This window comes from Podarcis cretensis, assembly GCF_951804945.1.
Source record: "Podarcis cretensis genome assembly, chromosome: 9".
In the NCBI taxonomy this organism is placed as follows: Eukaryota; Metazoa; Chordata; class Lepidosauria; order Squamata; family Lacertidae; genus Podarcis; species Podarcis cretensis.
In genome coordinates, this window is record NC_137178.1 from 281,452 (window position 1) to 304,074 (window position 22,623).

The 22,623-nt window shown below is 55.5% G+C and overlaps 1 protein-coding gene across 1 annotated transcript; it reads left to right on the forward strand.

The window, feature by feature from the left end:
* The first annotated feature begins 685 nt into the window (after nt 1-685).
* PCGF1 (polycomb group ring finger 1) lies at nt 686-11,003 on the forward strand. The gene is made up of 9 exons (XM_079991210.1): nt 686-822; nt 3,316-3,421; nt 5,077-5,229; nt 5,534-5,605; nt 5,775-5,880; nt 8,513-8,546; nt 9,410-9,496; nt 10,678-10,758; nt 10,848-11,003. Exons 1-9 carry the CDS (start codon nt 727-729, stop codon nt 10,893-10,895), a joined length of 783 nt encoding a protein of 260 aa, XP_079847336.1. The 5' UTR covers nt 686-726; the 3' UTR covers nt 10,896-11,003.
* The last annotated feature ends 11,620 nt before the right edge of the window (nt 11,004-22,623 follow it).

The following is a 22,623-nucleotide window of genomic DNA, read 5'->3' on the forward strand; positions in this document are numbered from 1 at the left end:
AACGGGGTGAGCTCCCATTGCTCGGTCCCTGCTCCTGCCAACCTAGCAGTTCAAAAGCACGTCAAAGTGCAAGTAGATAAATAGGTACCACTCCGGCGGGAAGGTAAACAGCGTTTCCGTGCGCTGCTCTGGTTCGCCAGAAGCGGCTTAGTCCTGCTGGCCACATGACCCGGAAGCTGTACGCCGGCTCCCTTGGCCAATAAAGCGAGATGAGCGCCGCAACCCCAGAGTCGGCCACGACTGGACCTGATGGTCAGGGGTCCCTTTCCCTTTCCCTTTCAGGTGCTACTGGACAATTTATTAATTTATTTAGACGGCTCTTCATTTCTTCTGGTTGGGATCCTTCCGTCCGGGACCAGCCCCGGGCCCTCTTCGACGGGGCGGCCCTTCGGGGCTCTCCCGCCCCCTCTCCTCCGGGCTGGACGCGGCTGGCTCGCTCGCGGGTTCCCCGGGCCGGAGATCCGCGTCTCCCCCGCTCTCGCCCGCCCGCCCCCCTCGCGGCCAGAGCAGGAACTGCAGGCGGCCGCTCCTCCCTCGGCCCGGCGCAGGAGGGGTTAAGGAGGGCGGGGCGAGAGTCGCCCTTCCTTTCTCCCTCGCTGTCGCCCGGCCGCCAACTACAACTCCCGGCGTGCCCCGCGCGCTCCCCTCGGCGTGACGCCGGCAGCCGTTGCCGCGGCGACAGGCCCCGCCCCCGGCCAACCCGGAAGTGGGCGAGGCGGCTCCAAGATGGCGTCTCCTCCTCCGGGGGGCCCGATGGCGATCGCGATGCGGCTCCGCAACCAGCTCCAGGCCGTCTACAAGATGGACCCGCTCCGCAACGAGGTGAGGCCCCCGCGGGAGCGGGACGGGGAAGCGGGGGCCGCGCCGGGGGCCGGGGCGCATGCGCAGGAGGGGAGCCGCGGCAGCGTGCGCAGAGGGGGCGGGGAAAAGGCGTGGGGCGGAGCTAAGGAGATTCCCCTCGGCTTCTGACCCCCAGATTGGTCGAGGGCGCCGGCTGGAGTTGTGGGGTCGGTCTGGATGACCCCGTGGGGTCCCTTTCCTGTTAAAGGCGCCACAGAATCCCCGGATGGGAGAGTGGGGAGGGAACCCCAAGGGACATCTAGTCCAGCCCCCTGCAGCGGGGGGCCTGCGTTTCTGAGGACGTTGCCTTCACCCCATCTACCTATAAGCTCAACAAGCTCTAACTTGGGGGCCCACTCTCTTGGGTCCCCCCAAAAAATTAAAGGAAAAAATACTGGATGTCCATTTCCAAAATATAAGATAAAAATAAATAAAATAAAACCTACACACAGCAACAGTGTTTTGTGTGATGTAAGTCATGGCCCCCGCCTGCTGTCCTGCTCCCTAAATATCCCTGCTTTGCTCCTTTCTATATATAGGGTGCCTACATTCTGCATGGACTGGTTGCAGGGCAACATGTGCAAATGGCTTGAGATACTTCTTAATTATATTTCAGTTCAACAATTACTTTGATAAAATACATATTTTGTTATGTGCAAATGGCTTGAGATACTTTTTAGGTCCATAAATTACCATATAGCATCTATTCAGCACAAAAAACAGCCACAATTTGTTATGGACAAAGGACAGCTGGACATAGAAAGGGCCCCATTACCTTCAGGAGCTTAAGGCCTCATAAAATCTAAATCTGGTCCTGCCTTAACCCCATTAGCACCCATGCCATCTTCCTTGCCACCTCAAAGTGTGTCATTATGGGTTGGATGCCGTAAAAAGAGTCTTGTGGCAGATCAGCCACAGACAGATTCACTTCCTACAGATATTTCATTTTGTTTCCTATTTGTAAATGCCACCTTTCCCACAAGAAACTCTTGGTTCTCCCCTCCTCCATTTTACCACAACGACCCTGTGAGTTTCTTGGTTTAGGGGGGACTCGAACCCGGGTCTCCCAATTCCCAGTCCCACCCTTACCCATTGCACTGCCCTGGCATCATCAGGGGCTGCTGGTCAAAGTGACATTTATGGACTAAACGTGCTGGTATTTCAGGTGCCGCAAGACTTTGTCCTGAGAAGAGCAAGTTGTTGTTGGCCCCATTTCTCAGACAGGCAAACTGAGACTCACCTCAGGCCATTTCCTGGCCAAAGGGCAGCTCTTGATTTCAGAGCCGGCTGGGAGGAAGCTTTGGCCTCCAGGTGTTGCAGAACTACAACTTCAAGCAAGCCCAGCCAATGGCCAGGAATGATGGGAGTTGTAGTTTGTTGAGCCAGGCGCCCACTGGAGGGAGAACTGGGCGCTTGAAGCCTCGCATGGCAAAGGCAGGCAAACTGCTCACCTGTCGCCAGGCATCCCTCCCTCTCTCGTATGTCAGAGGAAGAAAGTCCGTCTTTCCGCAGCACATAGTTAAACGGTGGAACTCACTGCCACAAGAGGCAGTCATGGCCACCAGCTTTGAGGGGAGAGGGCTGCTCTTGTGCTCGGATCCTACCCCTTTGGGTCTCTCTGGGAGATGAGGACACCCTGCCTGATGCGGGGACGGTTTAAATGGGCATAAGGGCACAAGAACAGACATTCTGGGAATGGCATCAATGCAACCCAATATTCAGAGGAGATGCGGAAAACCAAGGCGGGACACGATCCGCAGGTACAAAGGGATGTTCACGGAGCCCGTCTTCATTTGGGGAGGCTTGTTCTGTGGCGGAGGGCGGTGTCTAAAGGAGAGAGGGAGATTGGACCAAGACTAGAAAAAGAGGCCATGGCAGAGGCGGGTTTTGAACTCGGGCCTTTTAGACCTGGACTTGTGCGTCGGGAAAAGGGTGTGTGGGTCAAGCTGCCCCTCCAGCAGGCTGGTGGGGGGCCCCTGGGACCCGACTTTCCAACGGGGGGCTAAGGCTTTGACCAGTGGTCCCTGGGCTGGCCATGAAGGGGGCTGGACTAGATGACTCTGGGGGTCCTTTTTGAAACTACAGTTCTATGGAGAGAGAGAGAGAGAGAGAGAGAGAGAGAGAGATGGTAGAAGATCAGCTCTCTTGGCCAGCTGGGAGGGAGGGGCTGAGGAGCTCCCCCCCCCCATCTGTCTAATCCAGGGGTCAGCAAACTTTTTCAGCAGGGGGCCGGTCCACTGTCCCTCAGACCTTGTGGGGGGCCGGACTATATTTTGAAGGGAAACAATGAACGAATTCCTATGCCCCACAAATAACCCAGAGATGCATTTTAAAGAAAAGGACACATTCTACTCATGTGAAAACATGCTGATTCTTGGACCGTCCGCGGGCTGGATTGAGAAGGGGATTGGGCCGGATCCTGCCCCCGGGCCTTAGTTTGCCCACCCATGGTCTAATCCCCCTACGTGTCCCCAGGAGGAGGTGAGGGTGAAGATGAAGGAGCTGAATGAGCACATTGTCTGCTTCCTTTGTGCTGGATACTTCATCGATGCCACGACCATCACCGAATGCCTGCACACCTGTGAGTAGCACCAGGGAAAGAGGGGAGGGGGGACCAGGGGGGGGAAAGACATGTTCCTGACCAAAGAGAGGTGTGTTAGGAATAACAATAAAGAATAATAAATTTTATTTATACCCCACCCTCCCCAGCCAGAGCCAGGCTCAGGGTGGCTAACACCAATAAAATCACAGTAAAAACATAATAGGGGGAAGGAAAAATAAAACCAATTTAAAATACAGGTTAAAATGAAATTTAAAATGCAGCCTCATTTTAAAAGTAGCCGATAAATCAAGACCATAAGGGGAGGGAAACATAAGGGTCAGACTGAGTCCAGACCAAAGGCCAGGCGGAGCAGCTCTGTCTTACAGGCCCTGCGGAAAGATGTCAAGCCCCTCAGGGCCCTGGTGTCTTGTGGCAGAGAGTTCCACCAAGTTGGGGCCAGGGCTGAAAAGGCCCTGGCCCTAGTGGAGACCAATCTAACCACCTTGCGGCTTTTTGTCATTTGTCCGCGGGGCAGACCAGAAGGAGCAGCCTTTTGCCGATGAGGGCCACCTTCCCTTGGGAGGAAATCTGCCAGGGGCCACATGCACAGTAGGGGGGCCAGAGTTAGCCGGGGGGGGGGGGGGGAGAGAGAGACAGTGGAGGTAGATGTTGTTGCTCTGAAGTTAAGATCGCCCCACCCCAAACTCCTCCTCTCTCACACGGAAACCACGAAAGGGGTGCTCCCCCTCCTTGCCTGGAGGGAAACATTGGAAAGCCGAGATGGGGGGGCGTGTCTGACATGCACAAGCAGGAAGGGGGGGATTCCCTTACAGAGTGGAAGGGACCCCAAGGGTCATTTAGCCCCAAAGCCATCCCTGGGGGGCTCAGACTCCCAACCTTAACAGCCATTTGAGGGCGAGGCCAGTGGTTCCAAAGTAGGTGGTTGCTCCCTCGGGTGCTGGGGGGGGGTGCACCAAAAGACGAGGAGGCAACCGGGGGGGGGGATGCTGGGGGTTTAAATAACCGTCAGACTCTGAAACGCTGGTCCACACATTCATCAGTTTTGTTGAATTAATCTAAATAGCTTCAGCTGGATTTTGAAGAAATGTTCACCCAACTGTAACCCTTTTGGGTTTTATTATATTATCTTGCTTGGTGGGTCTTGCAAACCGCTGTTTTGAAGTGCACTTTTCATAGGGTAGGGGGCACTGGGGATGAGCCTGTGGAACCAAGGGGGAAGGGCAGGGCCATAGCAAGGGGGTGGTGAGGTCGGCCCCCACCAGGGCAATGGGTGGGAGCGCAAAATTAGCTAAAAGTATGTCCGCAAATAGAAATATTGATTATTGCCTCACTAGAAATGGTTTTAAATAGAGGGTGAATTGAAAGGGTGGAAGGGGGGGTTGGAGGAGAGACGGAAAGAAGAGCTCATTTGTCCGTGGCTGGGTGGGGGGCGCAATCTGGACGCTTCTGCCAGGGGTGCAAGATCACCTGGCTCTGGGGAGGGGACCCGGAAAAGTTTGGGAACCTCTGAAGCTGAAAAATCAATGGAATTTCCTCTCCTGGTCATTCCTGTGGCTGAGAGGGAAAGGGGCTCTGCGCAGAGTATGGGCGGGCCGCCTTTTGGAGCGTTGCCCCGGTGGGACCCCCCCCCCGTACGGCTCATGGCGCCCCCTCCCTCCCTCCCTTTCTCCCAGTCTGCAAGAGCTGCATCGTGAAGTACCTGCAGACCAGCAAGTACTGCCCCATGTGCAGCACCAAGATCCACGAGACGCAGCCCCTGCTCAACCTCAAGCTCGACCGCGTCATGCAGGACATCGTCTACAAGCTGGTGCCGGGCCTGCAGGAGAGTAAGTGCGGGGAGGGAGCGGGGGGGCCCTCCGGCCTCCTCTGGGCCCCCCCAGGGCAGGTGTCAGGGCAGCAGCAGCCTCTGAAGCAAGGAGGGGCGTTGCCTGCTGCCTCTGGTGCCTTGGGGGGCCAGGCTGGGAGAGCCACAAACATCCGCTTGCAGGGGGGCTCTACCTGAGCATAGGAAAGGGACGAGCCCCCCTCCCTCCGTGGTTCCCCCCCTTTTGGAGGGTCAGTGCAAGCTGGCCGGGATTTGCCCCCTGACTCCAGCAACGGCCAACTCTCTTCCGCCCCCCCTCCCCGCAGGCGAGGAGAAGAGGATCCGTGAGTTCTACCAATCCCGCGGCCTGGAGCGCGTCAGCCAACCCAGCAACGAAGGTGGGGGCGCTTTCTTTTTGACCCCCCCCCCTGTCCTGCACCAGCAGGGAACTGAGCAAAGGAGCCTGAATGGGGGGGGGCAGGAGGAGGAGGGGTGGCTTGCCAGGCCTCCTCTGCAGAAAGGGAGGGGACGCAAGGGTGCTGACTTCTTCCTCGCCCCCCCCTCCAGACTCGGCCTCTGACCGCGTGGGCCTGCCCTACACCACCTTTGACCACTCGCGAGCTCATTATTACCGCTTTGACGAGCACGTCTTGCTGTGCCTGGAGAAACAGAGGTGAGGATGGCGACGGGGGGGGGGGGGAGTGCGGTCAAGGGGGCGCCTCTCACAGGCAGACCTGGGGCAGGTTCCAGTCCTCACCCAGCCCTGTCTCCAGAGGTGCATTTGCTGGGGGGCCAGAACTGTGCCTTTGCACCTCCAGGCAGTCTCTGTGGGGCAGCGGCAGGAGGGGGGTCTCAGGGACACAGCCAGTGCCAGATTTACGTATAAGCTAAACAAGCCCTACTCTCTTTTTGGGGCCCCCAAAAAATTTAAAGGAAAAAAACTGGATGTACATTTCCAAAATATAAGATTTTTTTTTTAAAAAACCCTACACACAGCTACAGTGTTTTGTGTTGTGTAGGCTCCTAAGATGTAAGTCATGGGCCCTGCCTGCTAGCCTGCTCCCTATAATAATTATTTCACTATTAATATACTTCTTAATTGCGGGTGGTCCTGTGGGTTAAACCACAGAGCCTAGGAGTTGCTGATCAGAAGGTCGGTGGTTCGAATCCTCGCGATGGGGTGAGCTCCCATTGCTCGGTCCCTGCTCCTGCCAAGCTAGCAGTTCAAAAGCACCTGAAAGTGCAAGTAGATAAATAGGTTCCGCTCCAGCGGGAAGGTAAACGGCGTTTCCGTGCGCTGCTCTGGTTCGCCAGTCCTGCTGGCCACATGACCCGGAAGCTGTACGCCGGCTCCCTTGGCCAATAAAGCGAGATGAACGCCGCCACCCCAGAGTCGGCCACGACTGGAACTAATGGTCAGGGGTCCCTTTACCTTTACCTTTACCTATAACAATTTGATAAAATACAGATTTTGTAATGTGCAAATGGCTTGAGATACCTATTAGGTCTATCATTGACCATATAGCATCTACCGTATTTTTCGCTCCATAAGACACACTTTTTCCCTCCTAAAAAGTAAGGGGAAATGTGTGTGCATCTTATGGAGCGAATGCAGGCGGGAAAAGCCCCCAAGCGCCACACACACGCTCCACGCGGCTCGTGAAAGGGAGCGCTGAGCAGAGCCTGGGATGCATACAGGCTCTGCTCAGCGCTCCCTTAAAAAAAAAATTTTTTTTCTTGCATTCCGCCTCTAAAAACTAGGTGTGTCTTATGGTCAGGTGCGCCTTCTGGAGCGAAAAATACGGTATTCAACACAAAAAACAGTGACAATTTGTTATTGGACAAAGGACAGCTGGACCTAGAAAGGGCCCCGTTACCTTCAGGAGCTGAGGGCCTCATCCAACCTCAGTCCGGCCCTGGACACAGCACTGGACTGGCCTGCAGGGTCCCAGGGAAACTTGAGACAGCGGGATGGGGGGGCAGTGAAAGTTTGCCTTCCCTGCAGCGTGTGGCTTGACTCGCTTGCTTGAGTTACGCAGAATTGCCAACTCCACAGGCCCCTCTGTGGCTGGGGGGGGGGGCCTCTGGGCGGCAAGAGGGAGTTTACTACCTGCATGTTGGCATCCTTTGAAGGGCAGCCGTCCAGTGAGTGGCCATGCGCCCCCCCAGCCCTGCTTGGTCTTCAGCTCAAGGCTCTTGTGGCTGCTGGGGGGGTCGTTTTCCCACGGGGGGGGGGGGGTTGCAAGAGATGGGCGGTGGGTCTTCCCAGCTCCTGGCTTCTTTGGCTTCTTGTGCCCCTCTAGAAGCCAAGAGGTGAGCCCCCAGTGCCCCACAACTCGCCTGCCAGTGGGGGGGGCTCTTCCCTCTCTCTCCTCCAGGGCAGCCTGCGGTGTCCCAGTGCTGCACTAGGGGGCGCTCTGGCGCTTCCTCCACAACCAAGGCAAGGAGCCACTGGCCTTTCGGGGGGGACGCAGAGCAAAAGCTGGGCCCCTTGGGAAATGGCAGGGCTCTTCTCCAGCCGGGGGGGCGCCCAGGAAAGGAGGGCGTCTGCAATGTTTGGGCAACACGATGACCATATACCTGCGTAATAGACAATTTTTATAGAATTCTTTCAAACAATAATAAGTTCAAAATGAAATCTTACACTCAAAGTCTCTGAAAGAATATAGAATTCTTCCATAGACCCATCTTATTTCAAATGAATCTGTGTGAATGAAAATATCAAGTGCTGTGGAGCAGTGCTCATGTGACGACATCACTACAGTGACTACATTATCACATGAAATAATTCTATATATTCTCCCACCACGCTGACGAAGATCTACGAAACAGCAGTCAATATCTGGAATCTCTGTTCAGGGTTGGACATTATATTTGCTGAATGCACAAAGCTTCGCTGCTTATCTTTCATCGTACAAAGTTCGGTACCGCGCTTCATTTAAAGATTTTCAGAGACTTTGAGTCTTAAGATTTCATGTTGAACTTGTTATTGTTTGAAGGAATTCTATAAAGATTGTCTATTACGTAGGTATATGGGCATCGTGTTGCCTAAACATTCTGGACGTTCTCTTTTGCAACGCAGGGGTTGGTCAGGAAAGGAGGGGGCAGCCCCTGCCCTCAAGATGGTTTCCTCTCTCTTCCCCACTTCCCATGGGGGGGGGGAGCACCATGTTGCCCTGCGGGGGGAGCAAGGGATCTTGTGGGTCGCCCCCTTTGCACATCTCCTGGTGGGGCAGAGAGCATGGAGATGGCTTGATGGCCTGGTCTCATTCTCTCTCTCTCTCTCTCTTTCTTTCTTTCTGCAGTTCTGGGAAAGAGAAGAACAAGCACATCCTGCAGGTGAGGAGGCCGGGGTGTTGGGGGGGGGGCTCTGGCTGCGGCACAAGGGGGCCTGGAGACCTGGCCAGGTGGCAGGAGAATAATCATAAAAATTACTTATACCCCGCCCTTCCCGGTTTTAAAACCGGGCTCAGGGCGGCTAACAGCAAATATAAAACATTGATTAAAATGCAACTTTAAAACAGCATAGAATACAACATGAGAGGCTCCTCTGACCTCCGGCCCCCCAGGCCCACTCCACCTCTCCCATCTCCCCCTTGGCCAGGGCCGTCTTTGCCATATGCACCACCAGGTGCAAAGATCCACCTGGAGCCCCCAAATTTAGTTTAGCCGCCCCCCCCCAAATTTTTTTACGGGGGGCAAACTCAAAGTTGTTGACCTTTTTGGGGGGAGGAAAATTGCTGACCTGTAATGACGATGCAGCGGGGAAATGACTGCTTTTGTTTCCTGACTCGTCGGGAATATTTGACTGGGGAGGGGACACTTTCGCTCCATTGTTTTTCACTGCTGCCAGTCGAGAGGGACTGGTATATATTTGGTGCCCCCCAGAATTCGGTGCCCGGGTGCACCGCACCACTTGTGCCCTGCCCTCAGCACACACACACACACACACACAAATATGTCCCTGCAGTGAGAGGCTGGCAGATGATGGCCAGAGTGTGTGGGGGGGGCTCCCCACCCGGGCGCTCGCACATGCCCTCCCTCCTCTTGGCACCGTCTCTGCCATTCCTTGAGACGGAGACCTGGGGGGGGGGGGATTTGTGTGAGAGAAAACACCCCGGTGTGGAGGGGAGGGGGCGGACTCTGCCCTTTCCAGCTGCCTCTCCCTTCACCCCCATTTCAATTTTCCTTCCCTCCCCCAGCACAAATACGTTCGCTGCTCGGTACGGGCCCAGATCCGCCACCTCCGCCGGGTTCTGTGCTGCCGATTAGAGCTGGCGTTACAACACGTGAGTAAGGGTTGGGGAGGGGTTGCCAGTCCAACTTCTGCGGCCTGCAAAGGCCTGGGCAGGTGCTCCAACGCTGAGCTTCACCCCCCCCCAAAAAAAAAACAGTCAACAGTCTTTAAAAAATAAATAAATTTTATTTTCAAATTTTATAAACACAATAATTCATAAATTCAATGTTTTTCCAATCAATCACAAAAAATGAACAATATAACTTCCTCCCACCCCTCCCCTGGATTACAAAATTTAAATTCATTATATATCCTTTCCCAGAAATCTTATACTTTTCTACAGGACCACCAAAAAACGGTCAACTTCTCGTCTTCCTTGGAAGACAGTTATGGGGCTAAAGGTTCAGGAACCACCTAAGTGATTTATGTGAGATGTGGGGTGTGACCCCCTTGCATTCCCTTCCCCGAACACTGAGGAATTGCTCCCTGTGGCTGTTAGGAAGCAGCAGCTGGGGGGGGGGATTCGTGGCCCGGATGGGCTGGATGACCCTTTGGGTCCCTTTCACCCTTTCAGCTCTGGAACCCCAAGATTCTGAAATCAGCATTGCCTGATCTCTGCAACCAGGACACAGCAGAAGGTGGCTGGGGGGTGGCACTCTTGATTTTGTCTGGGGTCACCCCCCATGGCAAGGGACGCGGGTGGCGCTGTCGGTTAAACCACAGAGACTAGGACTTGCCGATCGGATGGTTGGCGGTTCGAATCCCCGCGACAGGGTGAGCTCCCATTGCTCGGTCCCAGCTCCTGCCAACCTAGCAGTTCGAAAGCACCTCAAAGTGCAAGTAGATAAATAGGTACCACTCCGGCGGGAAGGTAAACAGCGTTTCCGTGCGCTGCTCTGGTTCGCCAGGAGCGGCTTAGTCCTGCTGGCCACATGACCCGGAAGCTGTACGCCGGCTCCCTGGGCCAGTAAAGCGAGATGAGCGTCACAACCCCAGAGTCGGTCACGACTGGACCTACTGGTTAGCTTTCCCTTTACCCCCCATGGCAGTTGTTTTGTGATTGCCCCCCCCCCAGCACCCTCTCAAAATCTGAAATGCGAAAAAGGTTGGCAGCCCTGGGGCGGGCAGGTGGTCTCGCTGCAAGGAAACGGGAAGGCCAGGCCCCCCGCTCAGGTGTGGGGAGGCAGCCGGGGGTCCACCTGGCAGGTGCTGACGGGACTCCACCCCCTCCAGGTGCAGATCCTCTTCAACAACGAGGTGCTCCCCGACCACATGACCCTCAAGCAGCTCTGGCTTTCTCACTGGTTTGGCAAGGTACGTGGGGGGTGGGTTGTGCGGGGTGACCCCCCCTCTCCCCGGAAAATCAGAGACACTCACCCTCCTCCCCTCTCTTCCCTTTGCAGCCGGCGCCTCTGCTGCTCAACTACAGCGTGAAGGAGAAGAGGAGGTAGGGGGGCCGTCGGACGGGCTGCAGCCCCAGCATCGTCCCCGTCCCCCCACCTGCCACCCCCGCCTGCCCTCCCTCCCGCCTTTTAACTTAAGCCCTGCCTTCTCTTCAATACAAGTCTATTTTTTGGAATAAAAAAGCTGAAAAAGCTCACGCCCTGTTGGTCCCTGCTCCCAGAGCTGAGCAGCGTTTTCCTGGGAGAGCAGGAAATAATATTCTCATGTTGTCCTCATCTCCCCCCCCCCCCCAACAGTGGGAATTGGGCAGGAAGGGGGGTCTCCTAGCGTCACTCAGAGAAGTTCTCAGGTCGGCCAGCGGGTGGCAGCGACGCTCCCGTTTTCAGCCTTGGGGGGGGGGGCTTGAGGTTGGAATCCCTGCAGGGAGGGAGGAGGGAGCCCAGCCCAGCCCACCCCCCCTCCCCATTCTTGTGCAGTGATTTAATGCGCCGCCAGCTCAGGCGCATTTACCAAGCGGCAGTTGCTGCGCTGGCTGGGGAGATTAATCTCCGTCAGCCCCCCCTCTCCTCTCCGCCCCCCCCCTTTTGGGTGTCAGGATTCCAATGAGGAGTGATGAGCAAATAATGATCCCCATTCCAGCCCCCCCCCCTTCTCCCTCCACCAGAGATAATGGGCGATAATGCAGTCATGAGCTCCTGATTGCTTGGGGGGGGGAGATGGGCGCCCCCCTGGCTCGCAGCCAATTAGGAGCTGTTGTTGCGGCCAATGGGGGTGGCCATCCATCTGGGCAGCTGTCAGAAAACGGGAGGGGAGGAGGTCGTGTAGCAAGACCCCCGCCTGGAGTCCTTGGGATTTCTGGGGAGGGGGCCCTCCGTGCAGCCTGGGCTGTGAACCGCCCCCCCCCCCCGCCTGCCCTCTTTGATTCCTGGAAACGTAACAGGTGCCCCTGAGCTCTGGCCTCATGCCCACAGCTGGAGCCGGCCCTCCAAGCGGGGGGGGGGGGCTCCATCCCTTGCCAACTCCATCGCCAATTCCTCTTGGCCCTGCAGCGTTTTCGGAGGTGTCTTCCTCTGGGCCAAGCCTCTCCCTCTTCATTTACTCATTGCGTTTATATCCCAGCCTTCCCTCCACAGCTGTCCTGCGAGGGGGGCCAGGCCGAGGCAGCAGGGACCGGCCCCCAAGGTCACGCCCAGTGAGCTTCGTGACCGAGGGCGGATTTGAACCCATCTCCCTTCCGGGTCCTAGCCCAGCACGAACCGCTCTGCCATGCTGGCCTTCCCCTGTCGGGAGTCGTTTTCCAGTTATGGAAAGATTTGAGGAAGAGGAGCAAGGTCTCCGGGGTTCAGGCTCCAGCCTTCGCGCCTGTCTTGGCCATCTCTGTGGTCCAGGGGGGCCTTGAATCGGGGACAGGTGTAGGGACAGTGGCAGAGCCCACCCTCTCCTGGGCACTCCACCTCCCTTCTCAGAGAGTGCACAGTCCTGGGGGGACAGGATTCCTGCCGGACGTGGTGGCTCTTCTCCTCCAGCCTTGAATTTGGGAGCTTTCGGGATCCAAGCTCTATCTGGCTGTTGAAAGGGGTGGCAGATCAGACGTGGTCCCTCTCCCCTCCTGCGGTTTCTGGCGCCTGCTGTCCAGAAGCATCGCTGCCTCCACATGTGGAGGCCGGGCAGAACCATCGTGCCCAGAAGGTTTTGACAGCCGTGTCCTACCTAGAGGTGCTTCATCTTCTAAAGCCATCCCTGCTTCCTGTGGGAGGGAGTTCCGCAGGCCAACTGCTTCAGATGGCCAGTTCCTTTATTCAGGAGGCCTTCATCCCACGGAGCCAAGCCCTGCCAGCTTGCAGCCCCCTCCCCATTTCCGCTTCCCATGCCTTCTCCACTGGCTCACCGGGATCCTTTCGTTGTGATTGCTGCATTTCTGAGGGTTGGACTAGATGACCACAGGGTCCCTTCCCACTCTGCAGTCCTGTGATTCTGTGGCCCTGGGGTCTCGGCAGATGAGACCCCCTTCGGCTTCAGTGGCTGCTGCCTTTTTCTGCCCCACGTCTTTCCTGGGGGTCCTTCCTGCTGTTCTCCAGGGCATTTTCATATATATAAATTGTTGTTAGTTTTTTAACATATCATTTTCAACAGTAATTAAACATACTTTTACATCTTATTCAATTTTTTTGACTTCCATCAATCCTGTCTGAAAATTTTCCAATCTAGTCTCTTAGTATGCATTTCTCATTTTCCCTATTACATTTCAAACTCATACCCAATATCTCTATCTTTTCCTACTTTGTAACACTTTGTATATTTCTCCGTACAAAACTTCTTGCAGTCCTACTAGCGTAATTTGTTGATTACAGTTGCTCTTCAAATAATCCATATACTTCTTCCAATCTTCTGTAAATCTCTGGTCCTGCAGGTTTCGAATCCTTCCTGTCATTTTGTCCAATTCTGCAGAGTTCATTAATTTCGTCTGCCATTCTTCTTTCGTCGGAATTTCTTGTTTCCATCTCCAGGGCTTTTTCAGCCTGCCATCCTCTTTGCTGATTTACTGTCGGCCCAGCTCAGGTTGCCCACAGCGCCACACGGCCCACACTCAATGCCTTTCCCTGTGCTGAGACAAGCAACTCTCCTTTCTGGAGCCTCAGAGCCTCTCTGGAGGTATCCCCATGGCCAATTTATTGCGTACCCATAAATATCTTCCTTCCCAACGCCATCACGAGGTTTTCCATTCTCCTGCGGGTCCCACCTGGCGTTGGTCCTTGCCAAACTCCACTCTGCAGCTGTCTGCCCAGCCCAGCAAAATGTTTTGCAGCCCATTCCCACTTTCTGTCACCTGCAGATTTTGTGTGCCCCTTCTCTGCTGTCACCCGAAAGTGCCGAATGGCCTCTGGATCCGGCCTTGACCTTGCAAAACCCTTTGGCGCCTCTCTCCCTTTTTGACAGCTTAGCAGGTTTAGCTGAATAAACCCTTAGCAGCATATCAAGAGAGGAGCTCCCGACTCAGATCCGAACAGCTGTCCTCTGGTTCTGGGCTCCCCTTTGTGGACCAAACGCGCAGGGGTGGCGTCTCCCAAATAGGTCTTGGCTTGTGCTGTGGGCCTGATCCATTCTGGCGTCCGCAGGGGATGCTAGGAGAAGCAGGCCACCGCCTGGCAGCAGCTCAGGGAGAAGACAACGATGAAGGAGGTCTTGCGTTTGAGTTTGCTCCTCCTTCCACATTCTGAAAGTCCCTTGGTTTTCCTCCAGCTCCATGCCACCAGCTTGCTCTCCTGCGTTTGGGGGGCAGGTCCACTTCTCCGCCCCCCCCAGGCCCACCTAGAGCTGTAGAGTTCATCTTCTCCAGGCTAAACCTGCCCCTTCCGGAGTTCTGCCTTTGCCACCCTCGCCTCCTGGGTCTCTCCTCGCCCTGGCTTTGTCTGGCTGTTTCCTCCCCAAGTGAAGTGATTTACAGGGCACTGGCTGGTAGTTAACCCTCCTCTTGCCCTGCGCTTAACCCCTGAGCGAGGGCTGCTGCTGCTGACCCTGAGCCCCCGCCCCAAACGCCCCCGCCGGGGGGGGGGGGGGGGGGGGAGGGAGAGGGGAGATCCGGTTACCCTGGGCTGGCCCTTCCCACCCAGACCAGCTGTTGGCGATTTCTCACCCGTCTGTGGAGGCAGCAGCAGCGCTGGCAGCATCAGGGAGATGGGCCGGGGTCACGCCGCCCCCTACCCCTGTTTGGAAGACCCGGGCCTTGCTAAGTACCTGGTGAAACGCAGGTCGGAGGGTCAGGGATCAAAACCATCAGGCTGCAGGACCCTGGGCCAGCGCTAAGTACTTGCAAGGATGGGCTCAGCTGTCCCTTGCTAATCCCCACGACTCAAAATGAGCTGACTCCAAGAGAACTTGCAAAGGCAGCAGGGTCCTTGAAAGGGGAGGCTGCTGCCGCCTCATTGTGCCCATTTTACAGACATTGCAAAACATCCACTCCAAAAAAGAAAAATTCTCCAGACGTTAAGCCTTTGGGCCAGGCCTGGGGGGTTTTGTCAGCCCTTGAGCGGCTTCCAGAGCTTCTCTTCACCCCCCCCCCATTGTTTACACCAGCTATTGGGGTGTTCCACATCTGAGTGGAGAAACTAAGAACATCAGAAAGGCCTGGCGGCTGGATCAGGCCCATGGCCCATCTAGTCCAGATGCCCCCAAAGGGAAGCCCAGAAGCTGAGCCAGAACAAGCAGTCAGCAGTCTCTCCTCCTGGGGTTTCCAGAGGCCTTGCTGCCTCTGACTCTGGAGGCAGAGCAGAGCTGTCCTGGCTAGAAACTTTAATTTAGAGTCTCCTCCATGAATTTGTCCAGTTCTCTCTGAAAGCCGTCCAACTTGGTGGCAGCGAGTTCCAATGTTTCGCTTTCACTGCGCCCATTTCCTTGATGAGGTCCTCTTCCCTCTTCCCCTCCAAGAGTCCAGAAACCAGATCTGTCATCTCAGCTGCCAACTTGGCCTTTCTTAGGAGTCGGGGAAAGGGTTGCCCGGCTGACATTAAGGAAGCAAGAAACAGCTTCCCATGGGAATTCGTCCAGCTTCTTTAAGGTTGTCGGAGGGACCCTCAAAGCCCATGTAGAATTTTGACACACACACACACACACACACACACCCTTTGTTGCCATTGCTTTTATGGCTGTGGTGAGGGAAATGCACTCTGCACGTGCCCAGGAGTCCCCCCTCTTTTCATTCCCAGCACGGTTGAGAATTCTTCCCTGAGACCTTTTACTCTGCAGGAGAAAGCAGCTTTTATGGAACATGACTAATGGAGGGAGGGAGGGTGGGGGAGATGAGAGGCGTGGAAGCGCTTTGATATTGCCCCCTCCCTGGTCATGCTCTGGGCACTGCTAATGGCTGCAGGCTCCAAACTGCAGGGAGGGGGAAACCTGAGCCCCCCTCCCCCTCCCCCCTGCAAGCAGTTAATGGGGGGAGGGGGGAGCTCAAGTTCCTGAGTTGCAGCAAAGTGGGTTGGGCTGGCCGTGAGAAAGAGGCCCCCCGGACTGCCGTCAGTGTCTGGTGCGCAGCCTCCCCTCTAACCACCCACCAGACCTGCTGCTTCTTCCCGGATCACCAGGCTGCCTCAGAGTGCCACCTAGACAAGACTCGGCTCAGTGGGAGGCTGGGACTCTGGAACTCACTGCCACAAGAAGGCTGGGAGTGTGCAAGTGCCAGAGCACCAGAGGCTCTGCACGCATAAGCCCCGAGCTGTCCCAGACTAGAGGTGCAAGGGGGCATCCAGCCTAGGATAACAGAATTGCAGAGTTTCCCAAGGGTCCGCTAGTTCAGAGCTGGCAGGAGGCAGCTTCCTCTGTCCCAGCCAAGGGGCTGTGAGGAGGGTTTGCCTCTGGAAAGCAAAGGGGCAGCAAGGAGTGTGGCCAGGACAGGCCCTCCAGCATCCCTTGCGTGGCATCCCTTGTAGCATCAGAGGCTCCCTGACTCCCAGCTTGTGTGAAGGAGAGGCTCTAAGTACAGCGGTACAGCGGTACTTTGGTTCTCAAACTTAATCCGTTCCGGAAGTCCGTTCCAAAACCAAAGCGTTCCAAAACCAAGGCGCGCTTTCCCATAGAAAGTAATGCAAAATGGATTAATTCGTTCCAGACTTTTAAAAACAACCCCTAAAGCAGCAATTTAACATGAATTTGACTATCTAACGAGACCGTTGATCCACAAAATGAAAGCAATCAACAATGTACTGCATTCCCACAATCCATCAGTAGCTGAACTGGGTTCCACACAGTCACAAAATCAAAAAAGAGCCGCAAAATAGCAAAAACAGACAGGCCCAATCACCTTCTCACTCTGGCCCGCAGATAGTCCGAGAATCAGCGTGTTTTTACATGAGTAGAATGTGTGCTTTTATTTAAAATGCATCTCTGGGTTATTTGTGGGGCATAGGAATTCATTCATGTTTTTTTTCAAAATATAGTCTGGCCTCCCACATGGTCTGAGGGACGGTGGACTGGCCCACAACTGGAAAAGGTTGCTGACCCCTGCTCAAAATGGAAGTGGAGCACTCAAATCAGAAGCGTAACACTGAAAACAGAGCATGTTTGGCTTCCAAAAAAGGTTTGCAAACCGGAACATACACTTCCAGGTTTGCAGTGTTTGAGTACCAAGGTGTTTGAGAAGCAAGGTACCATCTCTTGCTGGCTTTTTCTCAGGGGGGGGGAGATATCTGCCCCCTGCTTTGGGGCAGCTGCTGCCTTGGCTGGGTGCAGTCGCTGGAGATTTGTATGCTGCTGGCTGGAGAGAGGGAAGGGGCTGCCCCCCCCCCGAACCCTCCCTGCTCACAGGTGTGGGGCACCTGGCTCCTCCTCCCAGGTGAGGTGGGAAAGGCTCTCTGCGGTGCTCCAGGGCACTTTTGCTGCACTTCCTGCTTTGACACCAATTGTGCCCCCCCTAGCACCGCTCCCCCCTTCCCCCACAGAGCGCTGCTCCTGCCATATGGCTGTCAGAGCGGGAATGAGCTGTCAGCGTAGGCAGAAGAGAGGCTCCCGCATAACGAGCTCACGGGAGACAAAGCTAATGAGAAAAATCCAAAGGCAATTTTGCAACCGCTGGTGCCCGATTGGCATTAAATGACTGCACAGCCAGATCCGCTCACACAGACACACACACACACACACCCAGGGGAGGGGAGCCTGTCAACTTGCCTGACTCGGTCCCGGCCCAGGCATGATGGCTGGCTGCGCAGGGAGAGGGAGCCAAGTCTAAGGGGCCTCTCTGTGAGCCGGGGGGGGCGGGCGTCCAGAGTCCACACTGGGCTAGCCAGGCTGGGCCTTAAGGCTCAGGATTCCTTACCTGTCAGTGCAGCACAGAAAGGCCTTCTGCACACAGCGCAGAGTTAAACTGCGGAACTCCCTCCCACTGGAGGCAGCGATGGCCACCAAGCTAGATTGCTTGAAAAGAAGGTTTGGCAAATTCAGGGAGGAGGAGAGAGCTATCCGAGCCCCCCAGCCAGGATGGCTCTGTCCTGCCTCCTCCACCAGAGGCTGCTTCTGAATACCAGTTGCTGGCGGGGAAATGTTGCACCTGTGTGCGAATCCCGCTTGCAGTCTTCTTCCCATCGGGGCATCTGGTTGACCTTGGTGAGAACAGGATGCTGGCCTGGAAGGGCCATTGGCCTGATCCAGCGGCACTGGTGTTCTTAATGCTGAGTGGTGCATGCTCTGGTTAGCTCCCGCTTGGACTACTGCAATGCGCTCTCCGTGGGGCTACCTTGGAAGGTGACCTGGAAACTACAACTACTCCAGAATGCGGCAGCTAGACTGGGGACTGGGAATGGCTGCCGGGACCACATAACGCCGGTCCTGAAGGACCTACATTGGTTCCCAGTACGTTTCTGAGCACAATTCAAAGTGTTGTTGCTGACCTTTAAAGCCCTAAACGGTCCAGTAGACCTGAAGGAGCGTCGCCAGTGTGGTGTAGTGGTTAAGAGCGGTAGTCTCATAATCTGGGGAACCGGGTTCGCGTCTCCGCTCCTCCACATGCAGCTGCTGGGTGACCTTGGGCCAGTCACACTTCTCTGAAGTCTCTCAGCCCCACTCACCTCACAGAGTGTTTGTTGTGGGGGAGGAAGGGAAAGGAGAATGTTGGCCGCTTTGAGACTCCTTAAAAGGAGTGAAAGGCAGGATATCAAATCCAAACTCTTCTTCTTCTTCTCCACCCCCATCGTCCAGCCTGGACACTGAGTTCCAACTCTGAGGGCCTTCTGCCGGTTCCCTCGCTGCGAGAAGCCAAGTTACAGGGAACCAGGCAGAGGGCCTTCTTGGTGGAGGCACCCGCCCTGTGGAACATCCACCAGATGTCAAAGAGAAGAACAACTACCAGACTTTTAGAAGACATCTGAAGGCAGTCCTGTTTAGGGAAGCTTTTAATGTTTGATGTATTATAGTATTTTAATATTTCTTTGGAAGCTGCCCAGAGTGGCTGGGGAAGCCCAGCCAAATGGGCGGGGTATAAATAAATTATTATTATTATTATTATTATTATTATTATTATTATTATTATTACAACTTGACCGGCCCCAGACACCTGTGACCTCAGTCCTGGACACCTGGCAGGCTGCTCCTGAGCATGTGCAGAATGCTGCTTCTTTAAGATGGAGTAACTGCGGCCAGCCTTGTCTTAGGGCAGAGGTCCTGCTTGAGGGAGGGCTGTGTCGGCTTCAAGCTGCTGGCTCTCCATTTCCAGTGAGGGGGGGCCCCGTCCGTGAATCATTCCGTGGCGCTCCCCACTTTCCCAGCCCTCTCAGGGGAGCCAGGCTCTGCGAGGACGGGAAGCGCCAAGTGTTGGGCTTCCTGCCCGCTTCCAGGATGCCGCCAGTCACGAATGTTGGCACGGCACCACCCCCTCAGCCCCTGCCCATTGTTCCTTCATGTCCAGACTGCAGAGAAGGCCTGAGATGGCCTGGAGGGGGGGCAGCCCCTGCCCCAGGACCTGGGAATAGGGCAGGGCTGGCGGGGTGGGGGGAACGGGACGCATCCTGCCTGGGCTTCAGCATCCACAGCCCAGAGCAATGTGGGCTCTGTCACAGAGAAGACACAGCGCAAGGGGACTGGGGGGAGCTGGTTACAGGGTGGGGGGCATCCAATGTCACACTCACACTAGAATTTGTGGACGTCCAAGGAAGGTGACCACTGGAAGATTCAGAACACCTTGCTTTTTTAGGGCCCACTTTCGGCAGCTGCCTAGGATAACGAAAACTTAGAGGAAAAGCAAATTACAAGGATCCTGAAAACTATCCACGAGTCCCAACCACTCATCTGGTGCCTTTTCCATGGACTGACCTTTCACAGGGTTGGCCCTGAGTCCTGAGCTATCTGGTTTCCTCCCCAGACCTTCAGCACTCGCCCTTCCCTATTCTGTACTCCATGGGTGCTTCCTTTCCACTCTGCCATGTCCCCCCAGCTCCTGCTAGGCTATCCCTCCTGGCAACCTCCTACCTATCGTTGCAAACTCAAGAAAGGGACCTACTGGATGCCCGTGCAGTGCGGTGCCAGCTCAGGCGACCCCTGGATAGAGCAGCAAGACAGTCCTTCCAGCCCCTTGCTTTCAATAGGACACCCGTTTGCAGAGAGGTGGGTTTTTAAGCCAGTCCTCTCTGTCTTATTTTCGGGCTCTCAATTGGTGCGGCTGGTTGGAGGGTTAAGAGAAAGGGAAAGAGCTCAGGCTCCCCTCTCGAGTTGAGCAGTGGTCCAAGGTCTTTCTCACAATCTGGACCAAGAGAAAGGTAAGGAAGAATGATAGACAAGAGGGCAGAGAATTCAGTTGCCAGGAGTCACCACCCCATTCCCACCAGAGCACGTAACAACAGGAAAGAAAGCCCTTCATGTAGCGCAGAGTTAATCTATGGAACTCATTTATGCAGGAAGCAGTGATGGCCACTGACTTGGATGGCCTTAAAAGAGGGTTCAATTATATTCATGGGGAGGAAAAGGCTCAGCCTCCACAGTCGGAGGCAGTGGTGCTTCTGAATCCCAGAGCAGGAAAGCGCAGGAGGAGAGAGTTGCTCAGAGTGGCCACTGAGACTATATAACACGGGTCTTGAAAGACCTACATTGGCTCCCAGTTCATTTCCAAGCAGGGGACGCAGGTGGCGCTGTGGGTTAAAGCCTCAGCGCCTAGGGCTTGCCGATCGAAAGGTCGGCGGTTCGAATCCCTGCGGCGGGGTGCGCTCCCGCTGCTCGGTCCCAGCGCCTGCCAACCTAGCAGTTCGAAAGCACCTCCGGGTGCAAGTAGATAAATAGGGACCGCTTACCAGCGGGAAGGTAAACGGTGTTTCCGTGTGCGGCTCTGGCTCGCCAGAGCAGCGATGTCACGCTGGCCACGTGACCCGGAAGTGTCTCCGGACAGCGCTGGCCCCTGGCCTCTTAAGTGAGATGGGCGCACAACCCCAGAGTCTGTCAAGACTGGCCCGTACGGGCAGGGGTACCTTTACCTTTACCTTTACATTTCCAAGCACAATTCAAAGTGTTGCTGCTGACCTTGAAAGCCCTAAACGGCCTCGGTCCAGTATACCTGAAGGAGCATCTCCACCCCCATCGTTCAGCCCGGACACCAGGTCCAGCTCCGAGGGCCTTCTGGCGGTTCCCTCCATGCCAGAAGTGAGGTGACAGGGAACTGGGCAAAGGGCCTTCTCGGTGGTGGCGCCCGCCCTGTGGAACGCCCTCCCATCAGATGTCAAGGAAATAAACAACTATCCGGCTTTTAGAAGGCAGCCCTGTTTAGGGAAGTTTTTAATGTCTGGTGCTTTATCGTGCTTTTGATATTATGTTGGGAACCTCCCAGAGTGGCTGGGGAAACCCAGCCAGATGGGCGGGGGATAAATAATAACAACAACAACATATTATGGTTGTGCTTCCGGATTTCCCAGAAGGAGCATCTGCTTGGCCCCTGTGAGAACAGGGTGCTGGGCTAGACTGGCCCCATTTGGCCTGATCCAGCAGCGCCTTCTCACGCTCTTATCTCTGTACTTTGAAGTTCAGAGACCCGCAATACCATCTGCATGGGTGCATGTGGCCAAACCGCTGCTTGGGCCAAACCACAGCTGCCTTTTGACACGAGTTGCCACTTTTGCACATGGCAGCGACTTGCCAGCCCAGGAGGAGGAGGAGGAGGAGGAAGGCAGAAGAGGACAGAGGCTCCAGCCGGCCACTTCCTCCCAGGGGCTGGGCTGCAATTCCTGCTGGAGGCAAGAGGCTAACTCAGCAGTTCCCTGGCCAACTCGTCTGGGTCTGGCTGGGCCAGAGGCGGAGAAGGAAGCAGAGATCTGGCGGAGGAAGAAGCCCCGTCTTCCGTCGTTGGAGCTATTCTTGGCAGGGAAAGTCTGTCTGCATCCTTGCTGGCTCCTCTCCCACTTCTGGGGAGGGAGTGGGGCGACTGAGGCAGAGAGGGCCCAACTACTAGGACTCGGTGCAGCCCTCCTGCATTCCACCTGGGACTCAGATAATGCTCCCCTTTCCTGGTACTGGTGGAATCAACATTTTGGGCCCTGGAGTAGTATGGACATCAGAACATGAGAAGAGCCTGCTGTCTTCTTCGCTGGTGATCCCTCGTAGCCGAGTAAGATGGTCTTCCATGAGCACGGTCTTAACAGTGAGGCCAATTCTGGTGCCCCTGAGAGCCTGGCACCTGGGTGCCTGGCACCCCTAGGGCCTATGGGTAAGACGGCCCTGGGCATAGGCATTTCTGCCCATTTCTCTAGGGGGCTGGCATCGTTGGCATGCTGGATGGAGGGTGCCAGTGGCCTCCTGTCTGGCCCCCTGGCTCAGGAGCAGCCTGACCTGGGGAGACCCCATCCCTAGCTCTGCTTCCCCACCAAGTTGACTCCTCAGGCGCCCCTTAAATCAATTCCCCCCTTCATTGCAGAGGCTCCTTCCCAGCCTGGGAGCTCATTGCCTGGGATGCCTTGGAAAGAGACTCATATCATCACAATGAATAATTCACAGCACTCCTGTCAGTGAGCGACAGGGGCAGGGGCAGGCCTTAGGGACATCTCCTAGGAGAGGGAGGGAGTAATTTTGCCTGGACAGGAGTTGTGGGGGCTGGCAATGAGGTACAGAACCCCAAGTCCACTCCCAAGTTCCCAAGACTCAGCCCTGGGCCCTTCAGATGTTCAGAGAATCAAACTAGGGGACATGGAAGGAAACAACTGGACCATGGGCATAGCAAGCGTTTTTGTTAGAGGGGGGGCAGGCCTTTTGTTGGGGAGGGAAGAACCTTAGTGATGTATTTCTATTGATTTGGGAGGGCAGCTGCCCCCCTCT